General features: G+C 41.4%; 1 protein-coding gene across 9 annotated transcripts in view; it reads left to right on the top strand.

Moving 5' to 3' along the window:
• Nucleotides 1-12,262: 12,262 nt before the first annotated feature.
• IPCEF1 (interaction protein for cytohesin exchange factors 1) overlaps nt 12,263-22,859 on the top strand; it is a 235,645-nt gene continuing 225,048 nt past the window's right edge. For 2 of the 9 annotated variants that reach the window (XM_049904156.1, XM_049904150.1), the window contains exon 1: nt 13,157-13,222. In XM_049904156.1, coding sequence (XP_049760113.1) covers nt 13,204-13,222 — 19 coding nt within the window. In that variant the 5' untranslated portion in view covers nt 13,157-13,203. Of the gene's footprint in view, nt 12,274-13,116; nt 13,264-22,859 lie in introns of those variants that run through there. The other 7 variants (XM_049904241.1, XM_049904210.1, XM_049904225.1 and 4 more) reach the window with 6 other exon arrangements.

Raw genomic sequence — 22,859 nt, 5'->3', positions numbered from 1 at the left:
TTCTATCTCTCAACTACTTTTTCTATTTTGCTGGCAAAATTCTAAGACCAGCAAGGTGGCCTTGGCACCTCTGAGCTCACATTCTGACAAGTTTGAGATGAGCACGAAAGAGATTCTCTTCCCGCTAGTTCCTGTACAAATGCCGGCATTCACGCAGATTGGGCAGCTCAGAGTACGTGGGATTCTGGGATTGGCTGAGACTTAATCACATGCTCTGGTCCTGGAACCTCCAGCCTCAGTGGAGAACCAAAGAGCAGAAAGCAAAACAAGACGACAGGAGAGCAAACGTATCAGTTACGACAAATACAGGCAGATGAAACACGAAGTCTTCAAGTATGTTTCTATGCGCTACAGAAGAAAAACACTAAAATGAAATGTCTTAGAGGTGTTAAAAAATTGGCAAAGATATGTCATACAGAAGAAAAGAAAACAGGGAGTGGCAATATTAATTTCAGATAAGTTTCAAAGCAAAACATTAGATGGGCCAGAGTGTCGTTTTAGGTAAAAGGTATAACCTACAATGAAGATGCAACAATGAAAAACCTCCATAAGCCCCCATACAGGAATTTAAAACATATAAAACTACTTCTGTTGGGGATATAAGAAGAAACTGGCAAACACTCAAACGTCATAGAGTTTAACGGACTTTCCTCAGTCTTTGATCAAATAAACAAAGGATTTAGTGATTAGTAATGACATAATTTGAAAAGTGAATTAATATGCATATTTAAGTTTTATAATATAGAAAATTGACATTTTAAAAATGTTCATTATAGGTAGTAGATGAGAACTACTTTAGGTGAAGGGAAAGACAGCACACAATACAGGGGAGGTCAGCACAATTGGACTAAACCAAAAACAAAGAAGTTTCCTGAATAAACTGAATGCTTTGGAGGTCAGCGTAGCAGGGGCAGGGGCCTGGGGACCATGGTTTCAGGGGACATCTAAGTCAATTGGCATAATAAAATCTATTAAGAAAACATTCTGCATCCCACTTTGCAGAGTGGCATCTGGGGTCTTAAATGCTAGCAAGCAGCCATCTAAGATGCATCAGTTGATCTCAACCCACCTGGATCAAAGGAGAATGAAGAAGACCAAGGACACAAGGCAATTACAAGCCCAAGAGACAGAAAGGGCCGCATGAACCACAGACTACATCATCCTGAGACCAGAAGAACTAGATGGTGCCCAGCTACAACTGTTGACTGCCCTGAGAGGGAACACAACAGAGAACCCCTGAGGAAGCAGGAGAGCAGTGGGATGCAGACCCCAAATTCTCATAAAAAGACTAGACTTAATGGTCTGACTGAGACTGGAAGGACCCCGGTGGCCTTGGCCCCCAGACCTTCTGTTGGCCCAGGACAGGAACCATTCCCAAAGCCAACTCTTCAGACATGTATTGGACTGGACAATGGGTTAGAGAGGGGTGTTGGTGAGGAGTGAGCTTCTTGGATCAGGTGGACACTTGAGACTATGTTGGCATCTCCTGCCTGGAGGGGAGATGAGAGGGTGGAGGGGGTTAGAAGCTGGCGAAAAGGACACGAAAAGAGAGAGTGGAGGGAGAGAGCGGGCTGTCTCATTAGGGGGAGAGTAATTGGGAGTGTGTAACAAAGTGTATGTGGGTTTTTGTGTGAGAGACTGACTTGATTTGTAAACTTTCACTTAAAGCACAATAAAAATTATAAAAAAAGTTAATTAGACATTTCCAATTATCATGTGCTTAGACAATAAGAAAACGTAAATCTATTTTGCAAAACACAAATGATACAGATTATATTCACTTACGATTTTGTAATAAAACCAGAGATGAATAACAGAACTGTGAACAATAATAGTAAACCCTCAAATGCTCCAAAGTTAAAACCAAAAACATAACACAAAAACTCACAAAAAGACCAAAACACTATCCTTAATACTCTTAAAGATGAATATTTTTACTCATGTTTTGTTTGTAAGGGACAGAACAAAAAACCAAAACCCATTGCCAGCAAGTCGATTCTGATTCACAGAGACCCTATAGGACAGAGTAGAACTGCCCCATATGGTTTCCAAGGAGCGGTTGGTGGATTCCAACCGCTGACTTCTGGTTAGCAGCCTGAACTCTTAACCACTGCACAACATAATTTACGTCAGAAAAAGGGAGCATTTGCTAAGCTACGTGAACTGGAGCAGGAGCAGAAACGCCATCAGAATCAGCTCAGGAACCCAGCTTTCTGCTTCTCCCTGTCAGGAGCACCTGTGTCTCCCCTTACACCCTCCTCCTATTCCTAACCCCAAAGGTACAGAATATAGTAGTCAGGCCAATGTCAATAGATAATAAAAGTCTATTATTTCAAATGAATTCACTTGCTTTCTGGTTTTCAAGTGTGGCTTGGTTAGGATAACTCAGCATCCCTGTGGCCAGGAAACCCCAAGTCAGGGACAAAGTGGTTTCTGAGCCTGCAATGATGGGCCTGACTCTGCTGTGAGCTTACACTGTGATCGGCACTCTTGGCAGCTCCTAGCCTTCCAGGGTTGCACCAAAGACAGGCACCTCATTTTGTTCACAATTCTATTGTAGGGAGGCATCTAGAAATGTCCATTGTATATGGTTGAATTAAAAACAGTAAGTTTTAGTTCTTAAAGACATACCTTGAAAATAACCTTCAATACCATCATACTCCCCCTTAATGTTCAAGTAACAAGATATTATTGGATTTTGCAAAGTCAAATGTGGAAAGGGAAATAGAAGGGGAAAAATAACTAATTTCTTTGGTGAAACTCACAAGAAGTCTTACCTCTTTTTTCCTGTTTTGATTCAAAGATCTTGTTAATTGCTGCTCTGAACTCTAGCTTTTGGCTCGGCCTGTTAGCATCTGGGATATATTCCACAGCCTTATGCATCCAAGGGTGTGACTGAATCAATGAATGGAAGAGGTGCTGTGTCCATGTGCTTGCTAGCTCAATGAAAACATTTGCCACTTGGTGGCAGTGATTGGTTAGCTCAGGCAAAGGTATCAGTAAATCACTTCTGTGGCTTACCTTCTGAATCTCAAAAATATATTATTATAAACATAACTCATATGTACTATATATGAATTAATTTATCAGAGTAATGGGCTTTATCATGGATAACATTGAAAAGAATGGGAATTCCGGAACACTTAACTGTGCTCACGAAGAATCTGCATATAGACCAAGAGGCAGTCGTTCCGACAGAGCAAGGAGATACTGCATGGTTTAAAATCAAGAAAAGTGTGCATCAGGGTTGTATCCTTTCACCATACCTATTCAATCTGTATGCTGAGCAAATAATCTGAGAAGCTGGACTATATGAAGAAGAATGTGGCATCAGAGTTGGAGGAAGACTCATTAACAACCTTCGATATGCAGATGAAACACTGGTGGTATAGTGGTTAAGAGCTATGGCTGCTAATCAAAAGGTCAGCAGTTCGAATCCAGCAGGCGCTCCTTGGAATCTATGAGTTGGAATCTACTAGACTGCAACAGGTTAAAATGCAGATAACACAACCTTGCTTTCTGAAAGTGAAGAGGACTTGAAGTACTTACTGATGAAGATCAAAGTCTACAGCCTTCAGTATGGTTTATACCTCAACATAAAGAAAGCAAAAACACTCACAACTGGATGGATAAACATCAGGATCAATGGAGAAAAGACTGAAGTTGTTAAGGATTTCATTTTACTTGGATCCACAATTAATGCCCATGTAAGCAGCCTTTTTTTTTTTTTTTTTTTTAAGCAGCCAGGAAATCAAATAACATATTGCATTGGGCAAATCTGCTGCAAAAGGCCTCTTTAAAGTGTTAAAAAGCAAAGATGTCACTTTGAGGACTAAGGTGTGCCTCACCCGAGCCATGATATTTTCAACTGTTCCATAGGCATGTGAAAGCTGGACAGTGAATAAGGAAGACAGAAGAATTGATGCCTTTGAATTATGGTGTTAGTGCAGAATATTGAATATACCCTGGACTGCCAGAAGAACAAACAAGTCTATCTTGGAAGAAATACAGCTAGTGTGCTCCTAGTCTGTGAGGGCACAAATACCAGAAACAATTTGCCCCTGCTCACAAAGAGCAGACGGTCTTGTTAGGCAAACAACCACCCTTATAAACAAGATGGCTGTGTAGTTGGTGGGGCTCGGTTCAAAATGAAAATTCAGGGCCCCTTGATCATAAAGAAGGTCCCTGGGTGGTGCAAATGGTTTGCACTCAACTACTAACAGAATGATCAGTGGTTTGAGTGCTCCCAGTGGCCTAACAGAGGAAAGGCCTGGTGATCTTCTTCCATAAAGCTTACAGCTAAGAAAACCCTATGGAGCAGTTCTATTCTGCCACATGTGTTCACCATGAGTCAAAATTAACTTAATGGCAACGGGTTTCGTTTTTGTTTTGGTTCATCAAGTATTCAGACTTTCAAAATGGCGACAGTAAAGCATTAAACCAAGCATGGGCCCTTCTAAGGATGGCCCTGTGAGACTGCACACGTCACACACCCATGAAGCCAGATTGCTTCCAAACATTTGTTGTTGTTAGGTGTTGTTGAGTTGGTTCTGACTCATAGCAGCCCTATGCGTAACAGCACAAAACATTGCCCGGTCTTGCTCCATCTTCGCAATCGTTGTTATGCCTCAGCCCATTGTTGCAGCCATTGTGTCAATCCATCTCATTGATGGTCTTCCTCTTTTTCACTGACCTTCTGCTTTACCAGGCGTGATGTCCTTCTCCAGGGACTGGTCCCTACTAATAATATGTCCAAAGTACATGAGACAAAGTCTTGCCATCCTTGCTTCCAAGGAGCACTCTGGCTGTATTTCTTCCAAGACACATTTGTTCATTCTTCTGCCTTCTAAATGTAACTATCATAAAACCTGGCAGTGTTCACTTAGAGCTATTTACAGAATACTCTGAGAGCAAAGAGGGGAGTGAGTATGTTTGAGGGATGGGGAATGCTTCCCAGAGGAAGTGGCACATGGGCTACCCCTTAAAGATGGACTGGTCTTTCCAAATAGAGTCAGAACTGGGGGACAAGGGGACTATCTAGGCAGGAAGCACTCAAGCAGAAGCAAACTGCCCTCTACCACCCTCTCCTACCTAAGTCTGATCACAGGCTTTCATTCAACTGGCTCTGCTTTGAATTCTTCTTGTGGTTCCTGTAAACTGTCTTCATGCTCTTCTCTTTTGATTTACTCATTCTGAACATTGTCTATTGAATTCAGGTAACAATAAATAAAGGTTTAGCTCCCTTGGCAACTCCTTCAGCTCCATCACCCTCCCCTTATAATTAAAGCTCTATTTTTAGTGCTTCCCTTGGTTGCTTGTTTGATTTTTTCTGAATAATATGGTTACGCTTTTGCTTCTTGCTTGTATAGCATTTCCTGATCCCTACATTCTAAGTTCGTGCCTTTAACCTCTCTTTCCACTTCCCCAATTCCCCCATATTCTCCAATAGAATTTGCTGCATTAATGGAAACATGCCCTATCTGTGCTGTCCAATATGGTAGCTACTGGACACATTGCCTCTTCAGTGCTTGAAATGTGGCTACTGTGACTGAGGAACTGAACTTTTTCTTTCATTTAATTTTAATTAATTTCAGTAGCTAGTGGCTACCATGGAAACCCTGGTGGTGTAGTGGTAAAGTGCTACGGCTGCTAACCAAAAGGTCGGCAGTTCAAATCCACCAGGTGCTCCTTGGAAACTCTATGGGGCAGTTCTACTTTGTCCTATAGGGTTGCTATGAGTCGTAATTGGCTCGACGGCACTGGGTTTGGTTTTCTGGGCTTTAGTGGCTACCATATTATATAGCCCAGCATACTTTAACTTTTATATTGTCAAGGTTTATTTCCAGTCTTTTCTAGTTTTATATATTTTCTTCATACCTTGTGTAATGGAATTAGTTGTGTCCTCCCAAAATGTGTCAGCTTGGTTAGGCCATGTGTGGTTGTCCTCCGTTTTGTGATCCTCCTATGTGTTATAAATCATAATCTCTGCCTGTGTTTAAAAAGATTAGGGTGGGATGTAACACTCTTGCTCAGGTCACCTCCCTGATCCCATGTAAAGGGAGTTTCCCTGGGGTGTGGCCTGCACCACTTTTTATCTTACAAGAGATAAAGGGAAAGGGAAGCAAGCAGAAAGTTGGGGACCTCATACCACCAAGAAAGCAGTGACGGGAGCAGAGCATGTCCTCTGGACCTGGGGTCCCTGCACCTGAGAAGCTCCTTGACCAGGGGAAGATTGATGACAAGGAATCTTCCTCCAGAGCCAAAAGAGAGAGAAAGCCATCTGTTAGAGCTGACACTCTGAATTTGGACTTGTAACCTACTAGACTGTGAGAGAATAAACTTCTCTTTGTTAAAGCCATCCACTTGTGGTATTTCTGTTATAGCAGTACTAGATGACTAATACATCTTGATTCTAAAAGTCGCAAATCAGTGGTGAATATTTGCAGTGTTATAACTATGTAATTATTATTTACCTTATAGCCAAGTAGTACAGAACAATTACATTTTTGCTATTAAACAGTTTTTATTTACTTATTTATTTTTCGCATTTTATAATTGTTTTTCTATTTTTCTTGTTTTGTCTTTACTGCTCCCTTCAGTTATTCTGCTGTCTCAAGGATGGCATCACCCTCTGTGACTCCATTTTCCCGCTTGGATACTTTGCTCTTGGAGCCCTCTCTCATGCTCTGACCTGAGTGGTTGCTGTCAGGGCCCCTGCCTTACTCTCAGCCAGGGACTTCCCTTTGTTACACTTCTGGGCTGGGTCTTCTTCCTCGATCCCACCTCTTCCATTTTTTGAGTTTACTCTCTTGTTTTGATATACATCATCAAATAACTTCCTAAGAAAGGGTGTGTGGGAGGCCACTTCTGAGTCAGCTCTTAGGTGCCTGAAAACAGGCATGTTTTACCTTCCTATTTAATGGATGGTTTAGTTCAGGAATTGGCAAACTGCAGCCCACAGGCCAAATCTGGCCTGCTGCCTGCTTTTGTACAGCCTGTGAGCTAAGATTGGCTTTTACATGTTCAAATAATTGAAAAATAGTCAAAAGAAGAATAATATTTTGTGGATTTAAATTTCAGCCATCAGTTTTATTGGAACACAGCCACATTTATTCTTTTACATGTTGTCTATGGCTGCTTCTGTGCTACAAAGGCAGGGCTGAATAGTTGGAAAAGACTGTCTGGCCAGCAAGTCTAACATATGTACTGGTTTGGCTGTATTGGTTTCCTAGGGTTTTCATAGCAAAGTACCACAAATTGGGTAGCTCATAAGAACAGAAATATCTCACAGTTTTAGAGGGTTGGAGTCAGAATTCAGGGTGTCAGTAGGCCATGTTCTCTCCAAAGGCTCTAGGGGAAGATCCCCAGGCACTCCTTGGCTTTTAGCTATACAACTCCATCACCACATGGCCATATTTCTTTGTGTCTCTTCTCCTCTTTTATAGAACATCACTCAGATTGAATTAGGATTAGGGTTTACCTCATGTTAACTGATGCTATCTTCACAGACACTATTTCCAAACAAGATTATGTTCATAGGCACTGGGGGTTAGAACTACAATATATCTTTTAGGGGAACACAATTCACTACATAACCCTAGTTCTTAATGGAAAAAGTTTGCAAACTCCTGGTTTATTTGGTCCCATCTCACTCAGTAGAGAAAACCCAAATCATAACTACGTCTCACATGTGACCGCCATGTAGCTGTGTCTGACCTGGCTCCCCTTTACCTCTTTGACCTCTTTTTCTGCTTTGTGGATTTAAAAGTCCTAGAACCCATAAACTGAAATCAACTCAACACCAATAGTTAGTAGAACTCAGGGAAGGAATACTTCTCTCAGGGATTTTAAGATGGTTCTTTGAATTGGAAATCGAGACTGCCACTAGGTTATTTTGGTCCCAACAGAATGAACAGTCAAAAAGGGGTTATCAAATATGGAGTGGAGATTGGTCCTCATTATCAAGCAGTTATAGAATTGTTATGCAATGTGGGCAGGAATGAATATCTGTGGAAACCAGGGGTTCCTTTGGGCACCATCTAGGATTGCCGTGTTGTTGTTGTTAGATGCCCTCAAGCAAATTTTGACTCATAGCAAACCCAATGTGACAGCGTAGAACTGCTCCATAGGGTTTTCTACACTGTAATCTTTATGGAAGCAGATCGCAAGGTCAGACCTGTGGAGCTGCTGGTGGGTTCAAACCACCAACCTTTCAGTTGGCTGCCAAATACTTACTTAACTGTCGCGCCACCGGGTCTCCTTGATAATGCCATGCCCAGTGATAAGAGATAAGGAAGATTATAGAATTACCTTGATGGTGGAATGACCAATAACTTAGAGTACCTTAGATTTCTTTCTGCACTAATGATGCAGAGTAGATTATAAATTTGCAACAGGAATCTTGAATGATAAAATTTACTGTCTTTCCAGACTCCTGAACCAAATTGCGTGTCCTTGAAGTTACATTTTCACCCTAGGGAGACAGCATGGTCAATGTCTGAGTGTTAGCTATTGACTTCTCTGCCTCCTGGTCTCCAGCCTGCCAGGACTCAGGTTCTGCATACTTTGTCTCTTCCTTCATATTGCAGATTTCTTCAAATGTTTGGGGCCTAGCTCATATTTAAACCGGGCAATGGAAATTGGATCAGATGTTCTAGACCTGTGGTTGGAGTTTGTTGGTTGATAGGCTTTGCTTCGTGATCACCAAGCAGGGTGATGATTTATTCCCCAGCATATGCTGAGTTGCGCTCTGATGCCAAAACGTGGAGTTTTTCACTCTGCTGCGTTCCCTGTGTGATTTCAATTTCTTCAGAGCCGAACCCTAAGTGGGTTGCCTGGGATGAGGTGAAAGTCTTCCTGGCAGGATTGTCTGCGTATTCTGTGTAAAGGCTGAGCTGATAGAAATATATGGAACAAGGGTGTGTGGGAGAGGTGCTAGATTCGTACAGACATTCAATTAATTTTCCTGTTTCCAGTTCCATCACTTACTTAGATTTTCTAGCTTCTCTCGGCTGTTTATGTCTCAGGGATTCTGAACCACAGATAGGCAGTTTCCTCCACCATGGTTGTCCCCTCCTTACTAATGGTGGGTTCCCTGCTCTCTTTCATCTGTTACTGCTCCTCCTTCTATTTTCCATCTTCCAGAAATCTGTTGTGATCTCTCTAATGCTCTTCCTTCTTCTTTTTTAATTTTTATGTGTATTTGTATTTTTTTTAAACTTTTCCTATCATTTTAAGGAGTCCCTGGGTGGTACAAAAGGTTAATGCATCCTGATGGTAATGGAAAGATCGGAGGTTCTAATGCATCCAGAGGTGCCTTGGAAAAAAGGCCTGGCGATTTAATTCCAAAAAATCAGCCACTGAAAACACTATACAGCACAGTTCTACTCTGCCATACATGGGATCCCCATGAATCAGAACTGACTTGGGGACAGCTGTTTTATTTTTATTTTAAAGGGGTCTTGGAAAGGAAGGAAGGGGGCAAAAAGGTTCTGTCATTAGCCCACCATCTTGAATTAGAAGTCCAATCTCCTTGAGGATTACTCCAATTTTATACATCAGGGGATCTATACTTAAAGAATTTAAGTGACTCCAACCCTGACCCCATAATTATGAATAACATGCCCTTTGATGATGGCATCTAAAAATCTAGTGAGAAACAAGCCTCTGCTATTGATGTTACTAAATACCTTAACACCATCTAACACTTTTTGGATGCCACATAAAGCAAGGAACTAGGGCAGCAACTCATGTGGGGAGAAGATGAGGTCGTAGTTCCCAGAAACAGAAGTTCACAGAAATGGGAAGCCATTGAGAGAATTTTATTGTGTTTCTGGTCAAAATGTACAGCATCTTCTTTTTCTTCTTCTACTCCTCTGCAAATTTAATTTAAATTATCTTCTTGTGGAAAGAATATAAAGACAATGAGAAGAAGTCAGAAACCAGAGACTGAAGCAGTTTTCAAACTATGATCTATTCCTCAAAGGTCATAGCTTTTTACCAGATACTAACTTTGTTTATATAGTATCTCTTCCTCTGACTCCCCAATGTTATTTATTTTTAACACAGTTTTTTTTTTTTTTTAATTGATATTTGGCTTGTGAGGTATGGGGTATGTTGGGACGTAGGCCATGTTTAATCTATAAATTAAAAATCTCCTGGCCATTAAAAGCCAAGACATAAAACATGCCATACAAAGGATATCCACTTTGCTTTTAGAAATGTTGTCCATAATCTTTTGCAAGTTACATCGACAATCAAGGGACACTGGTTTCTGTCTGGAATGCCAGATGTTACAAGCATATCATTAAATTAGGCAGATCTAAGGTCAATGGAATTCTTTACTTCTCTACCCTGAATGATCCTTTTCTCCTTGGGCCCAGTTATCTGCAGGCCAGGAAACAGACCATCTATTTGCCCCGGCCCAAGCTGTTTGTTACGGATCGAATTGTGTCCCCTAAAAATGTGTGTTAATTTGGCTAGTTCATGATTCCCAGTACTGTGTGATTATCCACCATTTTGTTATCTGATGTGATTTTCCTATGTGTTGTAAATTCTACCTCCATGATGTTAATGAGGTGGGAATAGCAGCAGTTATATTAATGAGGCAGGACTCAACCCACAAGATTAGGTTGTGTCTTAAATCAATCTTTTCTGAGGTATAAAAGAGAGAAGGAGCAAGAGAGACAGGTGGACCTCATATCACCAAGAAACAAGAGCCAGGAGAATAACCCTAGATCCAGGTTCCTGCACTGAGAAGCTCCTCAACCAGGGGAAGATTGATGACAATGACCATCCCCCACAGCCAAGAGAGAGGGAAAGCTTTCCCCTGGAGCTGGCACCCTGAATTTGGACTTCTAGCCTCTTGGACTGTGAGAGAATAAATTTCTGTTTGTTAAGGCCATCCATTTGTGGTATTTCTGTTACAACAGCACTAGATAACTAAGACACAGTTCATACTTAAAAGCAAGCTAGAAGAAGTGATCTGCCTTTATACCATGGGGGTTCCCTGGGAGCTACAGGCAATGAAGTCCTGCTGGCAGGGTAGGATTACCCTGTAAGCAAGGCATGCACAGGCCCAGTTGTGCCTTCTCACCAATCTGCAGTGTACAATTTCACCTATCTCCTACATGGCAAAGATGTGGTGAAACCCATGTGAAATTGCTCACCACAGGTTAGCAAGTAAATACAATCAACCCCATACATGCCAGTGTATACCTTGCTTGCTGGTCAATCCACCCCTGCCTGCTGGTCAGTTTTAGGAAACAGCAGATTCATTGAGTGTCTCAAGAAGGAATGCCAGGTGTCCAGAATTCTGATCCTAATGGGATGAATGCTTAAAGTGACTATGTAAAGCCACAGAGAAAGGTCTAAATCTGTGCTTGGCTTATAGCCTTCTCATGCTTGTGGTTAGGTGAACATTCATCCCTCGGAATCGATTCGATGGCACTGGGACTGGGTTATTGACATTGCATCCATTACCTTCCAGATTCTTGGTTAATTTTATAGTTTAGGTTTTTGTTTGTATGTTAACTGGTCTGTTTCTTGGAGATGGAATGATGGGGATCATTAGTTTCTAGGCCTGACCAGTGTGAGCTTGGTAATGACTAAGGTAGGGTGCCCCAAATATCATGCCTGGATGAAAGTCTCAGACGTTGTCTCAGAGGTATAACTATATAAATGATTTTACCCTTAGATGGGACTTCCCTTTTGCTCATATTTGGCTTGAGAGGTGCAACTTGAGTTTAGATAAAAGTTCTACACAGTATGGTGGGCAGACTTCTGAGGTAGTCCCAGTGACCCCACCTCCTGGTCTTCACATCTTGGATGATCCTTTCTCTTGAGTATAGACTGAGCCTAGTGAGTCACTTCCAACAAAGAGAATATGAAATAGAATATGGCAAAAGCAGAGATATCACTTTTGAGAATCAGTTACAAAAGTGACTTATGTCTTTCTCATACTCTCTCCCGTTTTCTTTCACGCTCTCATTTGTTCTCTCTAATGAAGCCAGTTGCCATGTTTTGAGCTGAGCTAAGGAGAGGTCCATATGGGGAAGAACTCAGGGTGGCTTTGGGCCAATAGCTAGCATTGGACTGAGAACCTCAGTCCAGTAGCCCGTGAGAAACTGAATTCTGCCAACAACCACGTGAGTAAGCGTGGGGGTGGATCCTTCCCCAGTCAGCCTTGAGATGACCGGAGCCCCAGCTGATACCTCATTGCAGCCTATAGAGACCCAGCTAGGCTGTGCCAGCTTCCTGACCCACAGAAACCAGGTGATAATAGAAGTTAGTTGTTTTAAACATCTAAATTTGGGGATAATCTGTTATGCAGAGATAGATAGCTAATCCACATGCTAAGGATACAGCTACTACATTTTGGAAGACTATGCTGGCCTGTTTCTAATGGTTTATTTCCTTTTCTTTGAAAGCAGAGAATAAATAAAGTGAGACAGTATGCTTTCCCCAAGAAAGTATAATGAAAAGATGCTGATGTTGAAAAGGAGAGGTTAAGATAGGCCTGAGGCAGGGTGAGGAACATATTGGAGTTAAGTTCAAATATTTTTAACTTTTAGCCAATTTCCTTTTCTAGCGTGTGGAAGAAAAGCTTTGATTTTAGAGAATCTGTTGTGAGTGCTGGGAAAGAACGGTAGACTAAGACTTATTTTTATCTTAAAATGCTTTTCACAAATTTATCAGTGCCCTCTTTATTGAGTAAACTGTTATGCAGAGTTGGGAGAGGTCAAGGAAGGGAAACTGTGAGGGAAATGGGAACCTGAATGGGGTTGATGGTTAACAAGTGGCATCTCAACCTACCATGATGAAAATGGCTCTACAAATGATCTCACCCTGCAAGCTTGGGAGAAAACATCTTTGCCTCCAAAACAGGAAAGTGAAGCCATGTCATAATGTTTTGTATATGTGTCCTGGGAAGGGATACACTCGGTAGTGTTTGGTGACAAATGGAGCCAGACAGCTAGGGTGTGCCTGTGTTGCGTGCATTGTGTCCTGCGTATTGGAATCAAGGAAGGGCTCAATAATGATAAGAAGGAAGAACAATGAAATTGAGGAAGTAAGATGACACTTCCTCTTCTTTCGCAAGAGCTTCATTCTCTGGTCAAATTCTAATGGTAGTCCTGTGTAGACTGAGCTGTGAAGCTGGAGCTGCTTAGAGAGCAGAACCCTCAGCCTCTGCCTCAGAGTATTATGAGTGCTGTGAACTCAGGTACAAAGAACCAGCTCTTGGATTTACTCTTTTTCTTGCATGTAAGTAAAGTCACGCCTTGGCTGATGTCTAAGAAGTAATTGCTTGGCCTATCAAGATGGTAAAGCAACGGATACCTTAGCACGAGCTTTAGAAGAGTGAGTTCTGAAATGTGGCTCTTGGGATACAGCATTCACCCAGCTCTTCATAAACCTGCTGCTGTCAAGTCTAGTGCTAAAGGCGCTCTTGAATTTTGTCAGGGCTTTGAGGGAGACTCATGTACTCACTCTGCTTTTCTCTGTTTCTTAAATGGACGTTATATTGATAGCTGCTTGGGCTGTAGACTATGGGTTTGATTTAGAAAAGCACAATTCAGCATCGGTTTGGGGCCTGAGGAGTTTATTTGGGGAAACACCCTGTTGTCACCCTCTTTTGAGAAAGTGTGTTCTTTGTGGCTATCCCCCCTTTGTATGTAGGTGGCAAGGAGCCCTGGTGGCACAGTGGTTAAAGCAATGGGCTGCTAACCTAAAGATCAGGTTTTGAACCCACCAGGTGCTGTGGGAGAAAGGGGTGGAAGTCTGCTTCTGTAAAGATTACAGCCTTGGAAACCCTATGGGGCAGTTCTACTCTGTCCTATAAGGTCACCGTGAGTCAGATTCACTTGGCTTTCTTTGCTTGGGTAAATATGAAAGAAATTTAATTATAGGAGTCAGAGTTACAACCCACAAGGGCATAAATAACTCCAGTAGTGGACTTCATTAGTCCCTAGGGGCTTGTGTGTTCTCAGTACTGTTGTAGGCAATGTGCTATTGTACAATACCCTAAAAAGGCAGAGTCTGAATCCTCCAGAGCTGTTTATTTTACATAGAAAACAGAAACAGAAAGAACACGCATTTATTTCTGCTCACATCATGCAAGTGAGGAGGAAGAGGACTTAAGTTTGTGTACTTGTTGACGTTCTCCTTCTTTAATTTGCCTTTTCGTATAGCATCTTTTTTAGAGAGGGTCCATGTATAAATTATTTCAGGCAAGCTGCATTAAGCAAATACACATCATCGGAATATGGAAATAGGAAGTTCTTTCCTGCGGTAGTTGGCTGTGGCAATAAGAGATAAAACATTACTTCACGACTATTGCCTGAGACTTTCCTTTTGACTCGTGTATCCTTCTTGAACAGCTCACTTCTGCTTTCCCTCCAGCTTGGAGGCCAGGCGGGGTGAGCTGGTAACCAGAGCCCAGGCTGACAATTTGCAGGTAGAGTTAATACAGCTAGTGGTGTATGCATGTGTGAAGAAAATCCTAAACTGTAAGCCTTTTGCTTTTGAAGAAAACCCTGTAAGGAATTACTTTACCCCTAGCACTGAGAACAGTGCCTGCCACATCATATGCTCTCAATAACTATTTGTTGAATGAATGAATGGGGTCTTCATAAAACGAATACATTTGGGTAAACGAAAGCCAAACCTATTGCTGTAGAGTTGATTCCGACTCATAGCGATCCTAGCGGACAGAGTGGAACTGCCACATATGATTTCCAAGGAGCACCTGGTGGAATCAAACTGCTGACCTTTTGGTTAGCAGCTGTGGCTGTTAACCACTACGCCACCAGGGCTTCCAAAAAACTAAACCCATTGCCGTCCAATGGATTCCAACTCATAGTGACCCTGTAGTGGTGCAGTAGCTGTCACTTTATTTCTGTTACCTATGCATACAGGGGAATGCAGGTTGGAAGAGGTCAGAGTGAAGTAGGACAGGAAGGGAATATGAAGGTGTTTTGTAGGAAATAGTTGATAAGACGCCCTACCTCAACAAAGTGAAAAGGGTGGCAATGTGATGGTGGTCGGATGGTGAAGGTGGTAGTTGTGGTAGAGGTGAAGGTAAAGAATGTGAAGGTGGAGGTGGTGGTGGTGATGGCTGTGATGGTGGTAGAGTTTGAGGGGTGCTGGAAGTGGTCGAGGTGGTGGCTGTGATGGTGGTAGAGGTGGAAGTCGTGGTGGTAGAGATGGAGCTGGTGGTAGAGATGGAGATGGAGGTGGTATTGGAAGTGGTGGTGGTAGGGGTGGTGTAGATGATGGTACAGGTTGTGGTAGTGTTGAAAGTGGTGGTTGAAGTGGTGGACTTGGTGTTGGTTGTGGTGGTGGAGAGGACAGTGTGATATAGCAGGAAGAAAACGTATTTTTGGGGTCAGACACATCTGTTCAAAGTCTGTGTCTGCCAGTTAGCAGCTATATGACCTCTAAACCTGTATAACAGCCCTGTTGGCTCAGTGGCTAAGAAATATGGCTGCTAACAAAAAGGTTGGCAGTTTGAATCCACCAGCCACGCCTCGGAAACTCTTTGGGACAGTTCTACTCTGTTCTACAGGGTCACTATGAGTCGGAATCAACTTGATGGCAATGGGTTTGATTTCAATGGGTTTTATACTTTACCAAGCATGATATTCTTCTCCAGGGACTGGTTCCTCCTGATAACATGTCCAAAGTACATAAGACGAAGTCTTACCATCCTCGCTTCTAAAGAGCATTCTGGCTGTACTTCTTCCAAGACAGATTTGTTAGTTCTCCTGGCAGTCCATGGTATATATTCACTATTCTTCACCAACATCATAATTCAAAGGCATCAATTCTTCTTCAGTTTTCCTAATTCATTGTCCAGCTTTCGCATGCATATGAGGCGATTGAAAATATCATGGCTTGAGTCAGGCACACCTTAGTTCTCAAAGTGAAATCTTTGCTTTTTAACACTTTAAAGAAGTCTTTTGTAGCAGATTTGCCCAATGCAATATGTCATTTGCTGCTTCCATGGGGATTGTCTGTAGATGCAAGTAAAATGGAATTCTTGACAACTTCAATCTTTTTTCTGTTTATCATGATGTTGCTTATTGGTCCAGTTCTGAGGATTTTTGTTTTCTTTATGTTAAGGTATAAGCCACACTGAAGGCTATATAGTCTTTGATCTTCATCAGTAAGTGCTTTTGTTGAATAAAATTAGATGAACAAAAACTTAACCCTCTTTCAGTCCTCCACCAAAAAGAAAATCAAAATTAGTCTTTTAGTTATAGTGTAAAATTTGTGGTTTATGGCAATCTAAGAAATGACACTTAACATTTATGCTATTTAACCTGTGTTGGGGAATTCCTCTTGAGAGTCAGACTGGTACAGATTCATGTGACAGCCATAGAGTAAGAACAAGAAAACAGGGCTCCACCTGGGGCTGTTTGGTCTGATGAATTCCTAGAATCACATAAAATGTGTTCTTTTCGCTGGTGATTTATGGCTCTCTCTAAGCCTGGATTGGATGACTTTCTACAAAGCCCAAATAGTTAATTAAGTTTAGATTTCCCAGCATAAAAGTAATTCATATTTTAGTGAATGTTGATATATTTCTATCATCTTGGTATACATGGGGAGAGATCAGAAAAACATTTTTGTAGAGTCAAGAAATAATTCTCGTTGTTAGGATCTCTGTCGTTAGCCTCTCCCTCTGGAGTTCCTTACCAGAGACTTGGACCTTACCAGATATCCAAAATTTTGGTTTGGGGGTATTGAAATGGATCTCCTGTCTTTTTCTTAGAAAGCAGGTTTGCATGCGTCTCTGAGTCAGTGGTCTAACTACTGTGCTTCACGACACTGCATTGCTTTCACTTACATGAAAGACTTTCTGATGTAAGATAGTGATTTCAAGTCAGGAGCTGGGAGGTAAAGGGTCAGTCTGAGCAGATTCACCTTCTACTGTGTAATCTGCTGAAGTGAAATCCCTTTCTGCTTCCTTACCAAGGAAGTGGTGGAAAGGAATTTTTCTTTTTTCAGGAAACTACTTGTGCCCTGAAACGATTGCACATATGTGGTTGTCAAGGTAGCCTACTTCTTAGGTAACCCGGTAGTTTTCTGTGGAGAGTGTTTCCCAACCAGCAGGGAACAAAACGAATCTGGAGAGGCAATGCTGTACACGAAGATCAAAACCATCCCTGGGTACTCAGCAAGTATAGTCGAGATGTATGACGGTTCCATTACCACAAGGATCTCTTATGTTGCCTTTTTATAACAACACTTTATCCAATTTTACACATTCAGTTTCTATTTTGAGTATCCAGTTCCAGTTGCTGTTGAGTCGGTTCTGACTCATGGCGACTTGATGTCTGTCAGAGTAGAGCTGTGCTCTGTAGGGTTTCCAGTGCCTGATTTTTCAGAAGCAGATCACCAGGAATTGCTCCTGAGGGGCCTCTGTCTGGGTGGTCTAGAATCGCCAGCCTTTTTGTTAGCAGCTGAGTGCTTAACTGTTTGCAGCACCCAGAGACTCGTTCTGAGTATCAGTGGACCCATATTGATGGGGCTGTCTGTTAGACTCCATCTTTAGGAAATCTGAGTTCTAGGTCTGACTATAGCATATAGCTGTTGTGTGCCACTGAGCATGACATTTAACTTCTCCCTGCTTAAGTTTTCTCACCTATACAAAAAAAAAAAACAAAAAAAACTTGTTGCCTTCGAGTCGATTCCAACTCATAGTGACCCTATAGGACAGAGTAGAACTGCCCCATAGGGTTTCCAAGGAGCGCCTGGTGGATTTGAACCACTGACCTTTTGGTTAGCAGCCGTAGCTCTTAACCACTATGCTACCAGAGTTTCCTCTCATCTATACAGCTAAGATAAAAATAACTAGCCAATAGCCAATATGCTTTATTGTGTGAACCAAAGCAGATGAAGTGGAAATGCTCTGAAGAAAGTAAGAACGCTATAAACCAACAGGAGCCCTTCTGTCTTTGCATGTATTCCACTTTCTCACCATGTAGAGACTCAGTGGCATATAAGAGCTTTACTAGCAGAAGAGGATTAGACTAACGGTAATGGGGAATAAAGAATAAAAATAATTTTAAGTGCTACTAATAAACTCGTCTACAATGTTGGCAAACCCTTCTAGGGGACAAACTCAGCATGACTCATTACTCGGACTTTAACCTATGGCCTTAAACAGTAAAATCGCTTCATCATTGAATGGGAATGAATAAAGATACTAAAAAATGACACATGTTTACAAAATGAAAATCAGACTATTGTGAAATCTACCAAAAGGCATCCTTTCATAAAGTGGGTCTAGCTAGGGATCCAAGATTCTTGTACCAATGTGGTCATTTGCTAGACATGGAAAATTAGTGTCTAAGGCGACATTTACTTCCTCAAGTTGTATATTCAGAGAAAAGTTCAAATATTCTGAACTGGAAAATGATGCAATGAGATGGCATGTTGGTCTAAATATAAAATTTCAGGCTCCAATCTAAGCATACAGCAAGTGAAAACTCCCCCAATTAATGGGATAAGTTGGGTCCTTTTGGTGGTTTCATCCAGAATTGTTAGTTTGGTACCTGCACAGTTACTTTAATGACAGCATACATAGCCAAGACTTTAAGCATATTCTTGGATTTCTCTGCAGCGTAAGACTGTCTTAACTACCTTTTCCAGTAGAGTTGAAATTACCCTAATTCCTATTACTGCTACATATCCCTACGAGAACAACATTCTTTAGCAGAAAAACATCATTGTAGGAGGCTAATTTGTTTAACCTGTGCAAAATTAAGCGTATCTTTTTGCTCCCCCTCTTAACTGATCCAACATATTTAATTTTCTTTAGACTTGTTATTAATTTTATATAATCTCTTTCAAAGTGTTCGATAGAAGTTTGGGTATGGATAGATTCTTTCAAATATGATCAGGGACAGAATTCTCTTTTTCCTGTGCACTAATCTCCAATGTCAGAGAGAAATAGACCATTTAACCATTTATAGGCAAACGTGTATTCAGATACAGAACCTTGGTCTGAAATAGGAAAGGAAAGAAATGGAGCCTACTCAAAATATTTCCCAGGAGCCTTGATTTGATATCATTCACTCCCAGAGAATATAATTTTATGTAATGGTTACAGCTCACCCAAAAGACACTTGGATGCACTTATACTAATTCGTGTTTACTTCTTTACTTCTCTCAAAAACTGAGAAAAATGGCTATCAATATGAAACCAATCCTTTTTTAGGTTACTTGTGTATCAATATTCTATTTTTAAATTTAACAAAATTTTCCTTTTATTGTGCTTTAGGTGAAAGTTTACAGTGGAAATTATTTTCTCATTCAAACATTTATTCACAAATTTTTTTTTTAATTAATTTTTATTAAGCTTCAAGTGAACATTTACCATTCCAATCAGTCTGTCACATGTAGGTTTACATACATCTTACTCCCTTCTCCCACTTGCTCTCCCCCTATTGAGTCAGCCCTTTCAGTCTCTCGTTTCGTGCCAATTTTGCCATCTTCCCTCTCTCTCTATCTTCCCATCCCCCCTCCAGTCAAGAGTTGCCAACACACTCTCCAGTGTCCACCTAATTTAATTAGCTCACTCTTCATCAGCATCTCTCTCCCCACCACTGACCAGTCCTTTTCATGCCTGTTGATTTGTCTTCGGGGATGGTTCCTGTCCTGTGCCTTCAGAAGTTCTGGGGAGCATTGTCTCTGGGATTCCTCTAGTCGCAGTCATACCATTAGGTATGGTCTTTTCATGAGAATTTGGGGACTGTATCCCATTGGTCTCCTGCTCCCTCAGGAGTTGTCTGTTGTGCTCCCTGTCAGGGCAGACATCGATTGTGGCCGGGCACCAACTAGTTCTTCTGGTCTAGGATAATGTAGGTCTCTGGTTCATGTGGCCCTTTCTGTCTCTTAGGTTCTTAGTTGTCGTGTGACCTTGGTGTTCTTCCTTTGCCTTTGCTCCAGGTGGGTTGAGACCAATTGATGTATCTTAGATGGCCGCTTGTTGGCATTTAGGACCCCAGAAGCCACATTTCAAAGTGGGACGCAGAATGTTTTCATAATAGAATTATTTTGCCCATTGACTTAGAAGTCCCCTCAAACCAAGTTCCCCAGACCCCAGCCCCTGCTCCGCTGAGCTTTGAAGCTTTCATTTTATCCCGGAAACCTCTTTGCTTTTAGTCCAGTCCAATTAGGCTGACCTTCCTTGTATTGAGTGTTATCTTTCCCTTCACCCAAAGCAGTTTATTCACAAATTGTTTTGCAATATTGGCTGCAATCCCCGCAATGTGTGTGTACTCCCCCCCATCCACCTTAGGTTCCCCGTGTCCATTTGTCCAGTTTTTCTGTCTCTTCCTGCCTTCTGGTCTTTGCTTTTAGGTAGGTGTTGCCCATTTGGTCTCATATACTGGATTGAAATAAGAAGCACATACCTCACAGGTGTTATTGTTTTATAGGCCTGTCTAACCTTTGGCCAAATGGTGGACTTTGGGGGTGGCTTCAGTTCTGAGTTAGCAGGGTGTCCAGAGGCCACAGTCTTGGAGGTTCTTCCAGTCTTCATCAGACCAGTAAGTCTGGTCTTTTTTCGTGAATTTAAATTTTGTTCTATATTTTTCTCCCACTCTGTCCAGAACCCTCTATTGTGATCCCTATCAGAGTGGTAGGTGGTGGTGGCTGGGCACCCTCTGGTTCTTCTGGGCTTAGGCTGCTGGAGGCTGTTGTGCATGTGGTCTGTTAGTCCTTTGGACTAATATTTTCCTTGTATCTTTGATTTTTTTTTTTTTTTCCATTCTCCTGTACTCTGGACTGAATGAGACCAGTAGATGTATCTTAGATGGTGGCTCACAAGCTTTTAGGATCCCAGATGCTACTCACCAAAGTAGGATGAAAAACATTTTCTTTATGAACTTTGTTAATACCAGTTGACCTAGATGTCTCCCAAGACCATGTTCCCCAGCCCTCAGCCCCATTAACTCAGTGCCTCAAGGTGATTGGACGTGTCTAAGAAGCTTCTATAACTTTGTCTTGGTCAATTTGCGCTGAATTCCCCATATTGTGTGTTGTCTTTCCTTCATCAGAGTTAGCACTTATCTATTATATAGTTAGTGATTTCCCCTTCCTGACCCTCCCGTCTTTTGTAACCATCGAAGATTGTTTTTTTTCTGTGTGTAAATCTTTTCTTGGGTTTTTTATGATAGGGATCTCATATGATATTTGTCCTTTTGTGATTGACTTACTTTACTCAGCATATTACTCTCCAGATTCATCCACATTGTGACATGTTTCATGAATTCACCATTGTTCTTTATTGTTGCTTAGTATTCCATCGTGTGTATGTACCATAGTTTGTTTATCCATTCATCTGTTGATGGGAACTTTGGTTGTTTCCATCTTTTTGCTATTGTGAATAATGCTGCAGTGAATAGGGTATGCACATGTCTATTTGTGTGACGTCTCTTATTTCTCTAGGATATATTCCTAGGAGTGGGATTGCTGGATCATATGATATTTCTATTTCTACCTTTTTAAGAAAGCATCGTATTGTTGTCCAAAATGGTTGCATCATTTTACATTCCCACCAGCAGTACATAAGAGTTCCAAACTCTCTGCAGACTTCTCCAACATTTGTTATTTTCTGTTTTTTTTTTTTTTTAATTTGTACCAGTAAAGTTGGGGTGAGATGGTATCTCATTGTGGTTTTGATTTGAGTTTCTCTAATGGCTAGTGATCAGGAGCATTTCCTTATGTGTCTGTGAGCTGCCTGAATGTCTTCTTAGGTGAAGTGTCTGTTCATATCCTTTGCCTGTTGTTTTTTAATTGGATTATTTGTCTTTTTGTTGTAGAAGTGTTGAAGTATTTCATAAATTTTAGAGATTAGGCCTTTGTTGGACATGTCATAGCCAAATTTTTTTTTCCCAGCTATTCCATTTTGATAGCTCAGACTATAGCACAATATTTGGGAAGCTTACAACAATTTTATAGGCTGATGAGAATATGTATAATCTGATAAATTTCTCAAACATATTTAAGATTGTGCTATTCTAGCAAATTAACGGTTACAACAGGAACATGTTATTCATCCACTTGGAGTACAGGTCAGTTATAACACCCTTGTTCTATCCATCTGTTAAGAGCTGAAAGCAGATGATTCTAAAGGCCTTATTTTCTGGTTCTTTGTTAGGCTGTAAATCCCAACCTCTGTTTCTGTCTTATGGGTGGGTTACTAGGTTTCTGTCTTGAGGAAAGCGGGCGAAGAGAAGTTCTCCTTAGTGAATGTTGATGATATAATATGATGAGGGAGCATTTTTGGTTATTTAACATTCATCAAATTTTTTTTAGTACCAAATATTTTCCAGGTAATGTGTCAGATACCTGATTGCCATAGAAGGGACTAGATCACCTTTGTGCCCCTTTGTGATCAGATGACTTAACACTACTTCTTCTTGGTTAGAGTCAGTTACAGCCTTTCTGTCAAGGGGAAGGATCTGAACTTGAACTCTCTTCGTCAAATATGGTCATGGCTTTCCAGCTAGAGCTGGCTTTCACCCTGGAACACAAACTACCAAGATTCTCTGCGCTCAGATTTTCAACTTGATTAATCAACTAGAGCAGCTTTTGCATAGGTAATGGGAACTTGAAAAGAGGGACTAGTGAACAAGTTTTGAGCTAGGCACTAGCAACCTATTTAGTTTAACTTTGTGAACGCTGACAAACATTCCAAAGTCATGTACAAATCAGATGCCTTGAGAGGAACACCAGACCCTGTTTTTCTGAGCTGAGAAGCCGGCTCGAAGAGAGAGACATCAAAGCAGTCACCAAACCAGAGTAAGTGAGCAGAGCAAGTAGGCTCGGCAGGTCTCAAAGGCCAC

This window comes from Elephas maximus, chromosome 1 (assembly GCF_024166365.1).
Source record: "Elephas maximus indicus isolate mEleMax1 chromosome 1, mEleMax1 primary haplotype, whole genome shotgun sequence".
Taxonomy (NCBI): domain Eukaryota; kingdom Metazoa; phylum Chordata; class Mammalia; order Proboscidea; family Elephantidae; genus Elephas; species Elephas maximus.
This window is presented reverse-complemented; position numbering and strand designations above follow the sequence as displayed.